Raw genomic sequence first — 11,601 nt, 5'->3', positions numbered from 1 at the left:
TGCTAGTCTGTTCTTGGTTTCCTTCCTCTTGACAGATCTCTGGCCTCTCTGTCTGTTACAGCTCATTTCAACATCAGGACTCACCTGCTACTGTAGGCCAAATCAAATGGAATAGACGATGAACAGCTCCTAGGTGTAAGTATATGTTGTACATCAATACAACACTCCCTTATTCCCATCATGTTTATTACATTCATCATCGATATCAAAAATACTTCACATTTTAGGCATGAAGAGAATTCTTGTAAACAATAAATGTTTGTTTTGTAACTTTAGTCCCATTACCACCATACGTCTCTTTTTTACTAAACTGACACCACTGACAAAGGAATGTGCTGTAAAAATGCAACAAAGGTCATCTCACAAGATAATCTAATATTTAGGGATACGACTCCAACAGGACTACCTGCTTTTCTGCAGCTGGATTCACTCAGAAGAGATGATATTTTCACTGCTGCCTGGACAGGATTAGATTAAAAGCATGTCTGAAATAGGGCCATGTATCTAAACAGTACTCGGACCTTCTTAAGAATGATTCAAAACTTTCTTGGTTTTTATACAGTAAAGAGAGGACAAGCCACTGAGCGGTGTTCTGGAAACATCCCTTAGTGGAATGTGGTGATAATGCATTTTTTGGGGGGGCGTCTTGAATTGATTCCAATGTCCACTGCCTCATTTCTGCTTTTGGGACAAATCTCTATGCTTTCAGTGATAATCAGTGCATCAGTTATAATCCCTTTAGTCACTGGTCCTACAGTGTAAATGCAGCCCTAAGTGCATCAAAGTAAAGGTGCTCAAAGTGTTAAACAGCCACTGTCACGTTAACTATGCATACACAAAGAATGAGTCTTCCTCTCATCGTTCAAGTGTTCCCATCAGAGGCTCCATGGCGGCGAGGAAGCAGGCTTCAAACTCCTGATCTGAGAAGCGAGCCACAGACTGACGTGCGTTGCGTCTGATCTGCAGCCGGGTGGCGGGCGGCAGCGCCAGGATCCTGTCTATGGCCTCCGCGAAACTGTCCTCGTCATCAGCCAGGAAGCCTGTCTGGCCTCCCTCGAAAGGTATTACAATATCCAGCTTGGGGCCGCCAGACTTGTGCGCCAGAATGACCTTCCCTGCTGCCATGCACTCCACAACGCCTGCCGTGGAAAAAAGAGTGAAGATGCATTTTTAATAGCAGCAAAAATTTGCATTTTTAAGTTAGACAGTCAATGCTTAAACTCGGAGAGATTAATTACCGATTCCAAAGTGTTCGTTCCACATGGTATGCAGCCCCACGGTGGCTTCTTCCATCTCTCTCTTCAGCTCCTCGAAGGGTATATTCAGTTTAAACTCCACCCTGTCGGCCACACCCAGCTCCTGGCACAGCCCCCTCAACATGAGCACCCTATCCTCGTCTTGCTGGTTCCTGCATCCACCGATCAGAACCAGCTTCAGTGCCTCCCTTCCCCCAGCCCCCTCCCTCCTCCTGTCTAACACCTTTCTGAAAGCTCTGATCTGCAGCCGGTGGTCCTTCTCCGGCCTGAACTGCCCTATGGAAACGATAGTGTGGCACTTCCTGTCCCCGTCCTCTTCTAGCGGGACGTCTAGGAACGCGCTGACGTCACAGGGTGGGTAGACCACACTGGTGCGGTTGGGAGCGCGCCACAGTGACAGGATGTGATCGAGGGTCCAGGAGGAGTTGACCATGATGAGGTCGCTGCAGGATCCGGCCATGCCGTAGAGCAGGGCAAACAGACAGTAGTAGACCACCTTGAAGGCGCTCAGGAACAGACTGTTGGAGACGTAATCTGGGTTGTTGAACCTAGGAGATAGGCAGTTTGTGTTATTTGATGTGTTAGCAAGCAGCAATCACTTCTACATCTGAAACTGGAGTGAAAAGGTCTTGAACACAACCATATGAAACAATCTGCTTTATTAAAAAGAAACACAGCAATTACCTGGGGTTCCTCTCTCTCACGACAGACAGCATGTCCGTGCTGATGGTGGGGTAGTGAACATAACTACCCACACTGCAGCCTCCCAAGTAACGGAACAGGGGCAGAGTGAACGCGTAGCCCATTGAGTCGATGTAAAGGTCTGGGACAAACTCTGTCAGCGCCTCCCATCCCAGGAAGATGGAGCCCACGCTCTGTCCCAGCAGGGTGAAGTGAGGAAACAGGCCGGGCTCCACGAGCAGCCGGTGCCTCAGGAACACGAACTGGACCGGCCGGGGGAGCATGATGTTGAAACGCCGCCGCGCCCCGTCCAGAATCTGCTGACCCGTTACACCCAGGTCCCCCGTGTACACCACAAAGTTGATGTCCACGTACCTGTGAAGATGTGGGTTACGTTCAAGCAAGATTTCACATAGGCAGGTGGTATTTTGTGTACTGTGTGACTCTGCATTGGAGTAAATCAGCAACTAATCCTGACAGAGAGTGGACACACCAAACTTTAAAAAGTCAGTCTTGCCTGTTCTGTAGGGCTCTGATAGCACACCAGAGCACCCTCTCCCCCCCGCCGCCAGCGTTGCAGTACGGGTGGAAGAAGGCCACCGTGGGACTGCCGTCCCTCGCCCGCCGGGCGTTCCTGCTGCTCTGAAGCCAGAGACGCACTGCCAGCACCAGCAGGACCAGGACGGCGATCAGCAGCACACACAGAAACACCAGGGGCAGCAGCAGCTTCCACAGCAGCCTGAAACCCAGAATCAGCACAGTGAGAAGCCTTAGAAGAATTATTGACATTGTCTTATCAAAAGTTACTACTTAACGATGTACATAATGCCTAAATTAATGTTCATAATGACCTCAGCTTTACACGAAATTACCTGTCACAGCATATAGACTACATTATATTGACAACAGACTGCAAGTCTGGAAGACTAGAAGGAACAAAATGCTGCCTGCATTAATAATTTGTAAAGAGTTAAACAACCATGAAAGTTGTATTCATCTTTTTTATCCACAAGAGCACAAACAGCGAATTATCTTAACGTTACCTAACTTAATCTAGCTAACCAACCTGGAGCATCGTCACCTGTAGTAGCTGTGTTAAGCTAGGACGTCGAAAGAAACAAGCCATCTGTGCTTTCAAATGTGACGATTCACGTTTTCTCCAATTGTTTGAAATGCTTGGTCTGAATGCAAAAATATTTTTACCTTGTTAATTCACACAAACAGTGGACCAGCTGATCGTGGCCCGACATCTTGCCAAGATTCAACAACACATCAGCTCTCAAGTTTCCGCTTGTTTTCCAACAGAGTTAAATCTATCTGGCGCCCCCTAACGGCCAGGAGGAGCTCCGCCACCCACCTTTCAAGCTTGCATTGAGGAAAAGTCACACTGGCTTACATTAATGTAGATGTAAATTACTGCTGCTGAAAATATTGCAGCAGCAAAACTTAATCTGCTCCCCTTTAGCCCCGATGACTGATCTCTGTCCTCCGAAAAAGTAATGTTTAACTTCTAAATAAACACTGTTTTAATCAATAACGCCTCTTTATCCCCATGTTTCATATGAACCTATCATTCGCAGTCCTGAGGCTGACATGATGAGGACTCTTTTGATTTTGTTCGTGTTGATGAATTTGGACAAACTGCTGAGGACAGGACACTCTATGGAAACGCAGTAAGTTGATTTGGTGAAGCTTCTGGAATAAATACATAATTTATTTGTTATATGGGAAAATGTTTTCCACAAAGAAAATAGGGTATGACACACTTGTGCAAACACACACCCACACACTGTGCAGGTCAAAGATTTTTCTTTTTAACATACGCTTTGAACAAAACTTCTGGAAATTCCACATTTATCATAATACAGGTGAAAGTCTGTGACTGGCCCAGAGAGGGACGACGTCTTTTGCTTATATCTTGTACTCTTTTTATCCAGTGACCAAATTCTATCGATCACCCCGAAAACACAAGAACAAGTGGACATCTTGAAGAATGTGTCCACTAAATATGAGGTAGCTTTTTTTTTTTTTTATCAATGGTGGTGCTCCTCTATTTTTTTTTATTTTACTTGTTTTATTTTTTGTCCTCTTGCAAATCATCATGTGATGCATTTTCCCCCAGACAGCCTTATGGCAGCCCGTCTCACCACACTTCATCAAAGAAGAGAGTGAGGTCCACCTCTTTGTACCTGCAAACAGCTCGGACACTGTGAAGGACCTGCTGCAGAAACACAACATAACTCACGAGTACGTTGCCGGTCTGAAAGCGCACAAGTATCCCTCAGAAAGCATCATTTCATGTTCCAGGGCACGTGTGCATTGTTATGGAGGCTGTGTGATTTGTTTGTTTTAGGGTGTTGTTGGACAACACAAACGAGTTGATAAAAATGCAGATGAGGAACGACTCCACTGACCCACGGAGCAGCACAACTTTCTACGATAGATATCACAGTCTGGAGGATGTACGCTTTCAATCTTTTCCACATTCCAGCTTTATGACATCCCATTTTTGTCGACATTGTGTCAGAATTAGTTAATTTTCAAGGCTAATTTTCAATTCAGTAATCAATTTGATATTACACTTTGCCTCCAAACACACTGTCTACATTGTAGATCTATTACTGGATCAACAGGACCCACCAGGACAACCCCAGCACGGTCAAAGTCATTCCCATTGGCTCCTCATTTGAGAATCGACCACTCTACGTCCTGAAGGTGCACTCACATGATACGCTGCAGTGGTGAGAGAGCTTCTGCAAAAATGACTCAGTCAATAATACCCTGCTGTGAATGTTGATCTCTCTTTCTCAGCTGTCTATGAATGACAAACCGAACAAGAAGGCAATGTGGATCGACTGTGGGATCCACGCCAGAGAGTGGATCTCTCCTGCTTTTTGCTTGTGGTTCGTACAGCATGTGAGTACATTTAATCCAACATCAACAGTGTTCGTTTTCTGCTCTCAGATCAGTTTCACAGCCCAGCACTAAAATCAGCCTCCTTTCTCCCACAGTCTTTGTCATTTTACAAGCAGAACCAAGAGATCACTGACATCCTGGACAACATGGACGTCTACGTCCTGCCTGTCATGAATCCTGATGGATACCGCTACACATGGACCAAAGTAAGAATACAGGAAACAGGACTGGTATTTCGCACTCAAGTGGTTGTAAAGGAAGCACTTTCAGCTGGCCTGTCCTTGATTAGTTTTTTCTTTTTGTCTCAGGACAGGATGTGGAGGAAGAACCGCTCCACCAACAGCAGCAGCTGCATTGGAGTCGACCTCAACAGAAACTTTGATGCCAACTGGTGCAGTAAGTCTCATGTTAGTCCTCTGAGAACATATGTGTGGTAGAGAAATTGGTTTTCATTATATATTTTTGTTAATAGTTGCAAAAATGCACCTTGATGAACAGTTAATATTAAGTACTCTAAAGAGCCACAGTGAGTATCAAAGCATTAAAACCATGTGAAGCACTTTTTTCCACCCATATTCTTGTGAATGTTGCCTTACTTTCATTTAAAAGATGTCATACATGTCGTTTTTTCATTGCACACATCCTTAATTGTTTCTTCCAGCGGAGGGGGCCTCTCATGATCCCTGCACTGAGACCTACTGCGGTTCCTTCCCTGAGTCGGAGCCAGAGTCCCAGGCCGTGACTAACTTCCTGCGTGTTCACAAGGACTCGATTCAGCTCTTCTTCAGCATCCACTCCTACTCTCAGATGCTGCTTTTCCCGTACTCCTGCACCTTAGATGAAGCAGAGAACCACAAAGACCTGGTGAGTGGTTTGCTCAAACACTGGAGCTGAATGCTTTTCTATGTAATCAATAAGCTCCAGAGTATTTGGAGCCTTTCTTCTGCATGATAGCTGTCAGCTGCTGCAGAAAACCACAGTATTCCACTCAAATGGTCAATTCCTGTAGCTGGAGATCAAACACAGATTCTTAATGGTTCTTTCTGAATGTTTCTTTAATTGCACCCCTTCTTTTTAAAGCTTGAGATGGCAGAAGAGGCTGCAGAGAAAATCAAGCAAAATTACGGAAGCAACTACAAATATGGTGCTGGAGCAACAACAATATGTGAGTAGGACTTATTTTTAAAACAAAATTAGCTCGACTTGATTCAGTCACTCACAAAGTACACACGAGTGTCACTGTCTGTTCTGCAGACTTAGCTCCTGGTGGTTTTGATGACTGGGCGTACAACCTCGGCATCAAATACTCCTTCACATTTGAGCTCCAGGACCGCGGACGTTATGGCTTCCTCCTGCCACCATCTCACATTTCCCAGGCCTGCAATGAAGCTCTGACTGCTGTGAAGACCATCGCGCTCAAGGTTATGATGAAAACACAAGCTGCAACAAGTCCTCCTCCAGCCTTCGGAGCAGCGACACCAACTGTGAATGAGGTCTATTAACACAGACTTTGCTGTGTCACTGTAAGATCCAAAGTCATTTTTTGCTTTTAGAAAATTTAGTTTAGTAGCATTCCTCGAGCATATATTAGGGATGTCTATTTTGCAGAGATGTGTATGCATATACATACACAAATACATAAACATATAACTGGTGCAGAAAAATTGCTGCATGTTTTTGATTAAGAAAAGAAAATTGTGGACAAAATTTGTAAAAAATAAAAGATGAATGACGTTACAGATGATGGTTACAATGACAACTACATCTTCATCGATATATCACACAAATACTATTACTGACTGTTATTCTCTGACATATCAACATTAATGTTGTAGTGAAGTTAATAATGATGTTAATAATGTATGATGCAATGGAATCTAATACAGCTGCTCTGCATATTAAAAGGAATAAAAAAAAAAACTACCTTGTTGTGGGTATGTTGTGTCCACGCACACGCACAAACATAAGCTGGATCAAATACATTAAGACAATAGCATTGTAAACTAACTGATTACTTCCAAATGACAGTATCCAGTAAAATGCAGTGCATTACATTGCGAAATTAAGTTGCCAAACACTGGTTTAAACAGCAGCCAGTGCGTTTACATGCACTGAACTAATGCATAACCCAGTCACTCAGACAGAACAGGTTGATCATGCACTGCCTTTGCATGCACTGTAGTAACCTGGCAACAGCATCTTGACTCCTCCGGTGAAAATCTTCAATATATATTCATTCAATTGAATACTAACCACTTTTATTACTACCAACGCGAATATTCTGACTAACTATTTCATATTAGGACAGTTTTTCAAGAAGTTTTGGAAGGGAAATGGTTATGCTTTCTAATGTGACAATTCACATTTTCTCCAATTGTTTGAAATGCTTGGTCTGAAAGCTAAAATATTTTTACCTTGTTAATTCACACAAACAGTGGACCAGCTGATCGTGGCCCAACATCTTGCCGAGATTCAACAACACATCAGCTCTAAAGTTTCCGCTTGTTTTCCAACAGAGTTAAATCTATCTGGCGCCCCCTAACGGCCAGGAGGAGCTCCGCCACTCACCGTTCAAACTGGTATTATGCAACACTGGCTTCCATTAATTTAGATGTGTGTAAAGTACTGCTGCTGAAAATATGCTCCCCTTTAGCCCCGATGACTGATCTCTGTCCTCCGAAAAAGTAATGTTTAACTTCTAAATAAACACTGTTTTAATCAATAATGTCTCCTTATCCCCATGTGTTCTACGAACCTCTGTCATTCTCAGTCTTGAGGCTGACATGATGAGGACTCTTTTGATTTTGTTCGTGTTGATGAATCTGGACAAACTGCTGAGGACAGGACACTCTATGGAAACACAGTAAGTTGACTTGGTGAAGCTTTTGAAATAAATACATCATTTATTTGTTATATATGAAAGTGTTTTCCACAAAGAAAATGGGATACGACACACTTGTGCAAACACGCACCCACACACTGTGCAGGTCAAAGATTTCTCTTTTTAACATACGCTTTTAACAGAACTTCTGGAAATTCCACATTTATCATAATACAGGTGAAAGTCTGTGACTGGCCCAGAGAGGGACGACGTCTTTTACTTATATCTTGTACTCTTTTTATCCAGTGACCAAATTCTATCGATCACCCCGAAAACACAAGAACAAGTGGACATCTTGAAGAATGTGTCCACTCAATATGAGGTAGCTTTTTCTTTATCAGTGGTGGTGCTCCTCTATTTTATTTTATTTTATTTTATTCATTCATTCATTTATTTATTTATTCTTCTTGTGAATCATCATGTGATGCATTTCCCCCCAGACAGCCTTATGGCAGCCTGTCTCACCTCACTACATCAAAGAAGAGACTGAGGTCCACCTGTTTGTACCTGCAAACAGCTCGGACACTGTCAAGGACCTGCTGCAGAAACACAACATAACTCACGAGTATGTTGCTTGTCTGAAAGCACACAAGTATCCCTCAGAAAGCATCATTTCATGTTCCACAGCACATGTGCATCGTTATGGAGTTTGTGTGATTTGTTTGTTTTAGGGTGTTGTTGGACAACGCCAACGAGTTGATTAAAATGCAGATGAGGAACGACTCCACTGACCCACGGAGCAGCACAACTTTCTACGATCGATATCACAGTCTGGAGGATGTACGCTTTCAATCTTTTCCATATTCAAGCTTGATGACATCCCATTTTTGTCGACATTGTGTCAGAATTAGTTAATTTTCAAGGCCAATTTTCAATTTGATATTACACTTTGCCTCCAAACACACTGTCTCCATTGTAGATCTATTACTGGATCAACAGGACTCACCAGGACAACCCCAGCACGGTCAAAGTCATTCTCATTGGCTCCTCATTTGAGAAGCAACCACTCTACGTCCTGAAGGTGCACTCACATGATACGCTGCAGTGGTGAGAGAGCTTCTGAAAAAATGACTCAGTCAATAATACCCTGCTGTGAATGTTGATCTCTCTTTCTCAGCTGTCTATGAATGACAAACCGAACAAGAAGGCAATGTGGATCGACTGTGGGATCCACGCCAGAGAGTGGATCTCTCCTGCTTTCTGCTTGTGGTTCGTACAGCATGTGAGTACATTTAATCCAGCATCAACAGTGTTCGTTTTCTGCTCTCAGATCAGTTTCACAGCCCAGCACTAAAATCAGCCTCCTTTCTCCCACAGTCTTTGTCATTTTACAAGCAGAACCAAGAGATCACTGACATCCTGGACAACATGGACGTCTACGTCCTGCCTGTCATGAATCCTGATGGATACCGCTACACATGGACCAAAGTAAGAATACAGGAAACAGGACTGGTATTTCGCACTCGAGTGGTTGTAAAGGAAGCACTTTCAGCTGGCCTGTCCTTGATTAGTTTTTTCTTTTTGTCTCAGGACAGGATGTGGAGGAAGAACCGCTCCATCAACAGCAGCAGATGCATCGGAGTCGACCTCAACAGAAACTTTGATGCCAACTGGTGCAGTAAGTCTCATTTTAGTCCTCTGAGAACATGTGTGTTGTAGAGAAATTGGTTTTCATTATATATATTTGTTGATAGTTGCAAAAATCCACCTTGATGAACAGTTAATATTAAGTACTCTAAAGAGCCACAGTGAGTATCAAAGCATTAAAACCATGTGAAGCACTTTTTTCCACCCATATTCTTGTGAATGTTGCCTTACTTTCATTTAAAAGATGTCATACATGTGTTTTTTTCATTGCACACATCCTTAATTGTTTCTTCCAGCGGAGGGGGCCTCTCATGATCCCTGCACTGAGACCTACTGCGGTTCCTTCCCTGAGTCGGAGCCGGAGTCCCAGGCCGTGGCACGGTTCCTGCGTGTTAACAAGGACTCGATTCAGCTCTACTTGAGCATCCACTCCTACTCTCAGATGCTGCTTTTCCCGTACTCCTGCACCTTAGATGAAGCAGAGAACCACAAAGACCTGGTGAGTGGTTTGCTCAAACACTGGAGCTGAATGCTTTTCTATGTAATCGATAAGCTCCATAGTATTTGGAGCCTTTCTTCTGCATGATAGCTGTCAGCTGCTGCAGAAAACCACAGTATTCCACTCAAATGGTCAATTCCTGTAGCTGGAGATCAAACACAGACTCTTAATGGTTCTTTCTGAATGTTTCTTTAATTGCACCCCTTCTTTTTAAAGCTTGAGATGGCCCAAGAGGCTGCAGAGAAAATCAAGAGACATTACAGGAGCAACTACAAATATGGTGCTGGAGCAAAGACAATATGTGAGTAGGACTTATTTTTAAAACAAAATTAGCTCGACTTGATTCAGTCACTCACAAAGTACACACGAGTGTCACTGTCTGTTCTGCAGACTTAGCTCCTGGTGGTTCTGATGACTGGGCGTACAACCTCGGCATCAAATACTCCTTCACATTTGAGCTCCAGGACCGCGGACGTTATGGCTTCCTCCTGCCACCATCTCACATTTCCCAGGCCTGCAATGAAGCTCTGACTGCTGTGAAGACCATCGCGCTCAAGGTTATGATGAAAACACAAGCTGCAACAAGTCCTCCTCCAGCCTTCTGAGCAGCGACACCAACTGTGAATGAGGTCTATTAACACAGATTTTGTCGTATCACTGTAAGAGCCAAAGTCATACATATTAGGGATGTCTATTTTGCAGGGATGTGTATGCATATACATACATACATACATACATACATACATACATACATACATAAACATATAACTGGTGCAGAAAAATAGCTGCATGTTTTTGATTAGGAACAGAAAATTGTGGACATATAAAAATAAAAGATGAATGATGTTACAGATTAATATTGCAATGAAAGCTACATCTTCATAGACATATCATACAGATATTAATACTGATTGTTATTCTCGGACATATTGACATTAATGTTGTAGTCAAGTTAATAATGATGTTAATAATGTATGATGCAATGGAATCTAACACAGCTGCTCTGCATATAAAAGGAATAAAAAAAAAACTACCTTGTTGTAGGAATGTTGTGTCCATGCACATGCACAAACATAAGCTGGATCCAATTTTGGAAACGTTTGTCTGCTTGGGAAACTTTATTTTGTAGATATTTCCCGGAAACAGACGTATCCTATTACTTCCGCCTTGGTGGACTTGATCATCGTGGCCCTCTAGTGGCCACAAATAATAACTACATCACCATGCCTCTTCACCAGCGCTGGGAATTAACACACATTACTTTGAGACAATAGCATTCTTCAGTAACTGATTGCTTTTAAATGACAGTATCCAATAAAATGCAGTGCCTTACATTGCGAAATTAAGTTGCCAAACACTGGTTCAAACAGCAGCCAGTACGTTTACATGCACTTAACTAATGCATAACCACGTCACTTAGGCAGAACAGGTTGATCATGCACTGCCTTTACATGATCTGAAGTAATCTGGTCACTGTAAATCCGCGTCTTCATGCAGCATGTCAATAACCACATTTTGCCCCAAGTCAAGTGAGAAAAATCCTGCTGTTTCAGTATCATGGCTTAAACAACACCATCTTGACTCTTACGGTGAAAATCTTCAATATATATTCATTCAATTGAATACTGACCACTTTTATCACTACCAGGGCGAATATACGGGTCACAATTTCATTTTAGGACAGTTTTTCAATCAGTTTTGGAAGGGAAATGATTATTAGCTCGGGTGCAGCTGTTGTACGGAGGGCTGGGAAATAAGTGCACACACAGCGGATACTCGGT

General features: G+C 43.1%; 3 protein-coding genes across 3 annotated transcripts; 2 read left to right on the top strand and 1 right to left on the bottom strand.

Moving 5' to 3' along the window:
- Window positions 1-177: 177 nt before the first annotated feature.
- On the bottom strand, window positions 178-3,214 carry alg11 (ALG11 alpha-1,2-mannosyltransferase). Its single transcript, XM_041966362.1, has 5 exons — window positions 3,141-3,214; window positions 2,455-2,676; window positions 1,941-2,312; window positions 1,239-1,804; window positions 178-1,139 (listed from the first exon to the last, which is right to left on the bottom strand). Exons 1-5 carry the CDS (start codon window positions 3,185-3,187, stop codon window positions 856-858), a joined length of 1,491 nt encoding a protein of 496 aa, XP_041822296.1. The 5' UTR covers window positions 3,188-3,214; the 3' UTR covers window positions 178-855.
- Window positions 3,215-3,533: 319 nt separating this feature from the next.
- LOC121627465 (carboxypeptidase B2-like) lies at window positions 3,534-6,492 on the top strand. The gene is made up of 11 exons (XM_041966391.1): window positions 3,534-3,610; window positions 3,875-3,950; window positions 4,060-4,184; window positions 4,291-4,399; window positions 4,551-4,652; window positions 4,749-4,853; window positions 4,949-5,059; window positions 5,162-5,249; window positions 5,515-5,717; window positions 5,934-6,018; window positions 6,108-6,492. The coding sequence occupies exons 1-11, from the start codon at window positions 3,534-3,536 to the stop codon at window positions 6,353-6,355; spliced, it is 1,329 nt and encodes a 442-aa protein (XP_041822325.1). The 3' UTR covers window positions 6,356-6,492.
- A 1,147-nt stretch (window positions 6,493-7,639) lies between these two features.
- On the top strand, window positions 7,640-10,425 carry LOC121627113 (carboxypeptidase B2-like). The gene is made up of 11 exons (XM_041965799.1): window positions 7,640-7,716; window positions 7,981-8,056; window positions 8,175-8,299; window positions 8,406-8,514; window positions 8,654-8,755; window positions 8,852-8,956; window positions 9,052-9,162; window positions 9,265-9,352; window positions 9,618-9,820; window positions 10,037-10,121; window positions 10,211-10,425. The coding sequence occupies exons 1-11, from the start codon at window positions 7,640-7,642 to the stop codon at window positions 10,423-10,425; spliced, it is 1,296 nt and encodes a 431-aa protein (XP_041821733.1).
- Window positions 10,426-11,601: the final 1,176 nt, after the last annotated feature.

This window comes from Chelmon rostratus, chromosome 24, assembly GCF_017976325.1.
Source record: "Chelmon rostratus isolate fCheRos1 chromosome 24, fCheRos1.pri, whole genome shotgun sequence".
Classification (NCBI taxonomy): Eukaryota; Metazoa; Chordata; class Actinopteri; order Chaetodontiformes; family Chaetodontidae; genus Chelmon; species Chelmon rostratus.
This window is presented reverse-complemented; position numbering and strand designations above follow the sequence as displayed.

What these genes read in the sequence shown, in the direction of transcription:
- alg11 (XM_041966362.1), bottom strand. Translation starts at nt 3,187, where the DNA reads ATGTCGGGCCACGATCAGCTGGTCCACTGTTTGTGTGAATTAACAAG. An exon ending in ATCAGAGCCCTACAGAACAG is followed by an intron (nt 2,313 to 2,454) that starts GCAAGACTGACT and finishes ACATCTTCACAG; the next exon opens with GTACGTGGACATCAACTTTG. An exon ending in GTGAGAGAGAGGAACCCCAG is followed by an intron (nt 1,805 to 1,940) that starts GTAATTGCTGTG and finishes CCTATCTCCTAG; the next exon opens with GTTCAACAACCCAGATTACG.
- LOC121627465 (XM_041966391.1), top strand. Translation starts at nt 3,534, where the DNA reads ATGAGGACTCTTTTGATTTTGTTCGTGTTGATGAATTTGGACAAACTG. An exon ending in ACCGCTACACATGGACCAAA is followed by an intron (nt 5,060 to 5,161) that starts GTAAGAATACAG and finishes TTTTTGTCTCAG; the next exon opens with GACAGGATGTGGAGGAAGAA. An exon ending in CTTTGATGCCAACTGGTGCA is followed by an intron (nt 5,250 to 5,514) that starts GTAAGTCTCATG and finishes TGTTTCTTCCAG; the next exon opens with CGGAGGGGGCCTCTCATGAT.
- LOC121627113 (XM_041965799.1), top strand. Translation starts at nt 7,640, where the DNA reads ATGAGGACTCTTTTGATTTTGTTCGTGTTGATGAATCTGGACAAACTG. An exon ending in GATATCACAGTCTGGAGGAT is followed by an intron (nt 8,515 to 8,653) that starts GTACGCTTTCAA and finishes TCTCCATTGTAG; the next exon opens with ATCTATTACTGGATCAACAG. An exon ending in CAGAGAACCACAAAGACCTG is followed by an intron (nt 9,821 to 10,036) that starts GTGAGTGGTTTG and finishes TTCTTTTTAAAG; the next exon opens with CTTGAGATGGCCCAAGAGGC.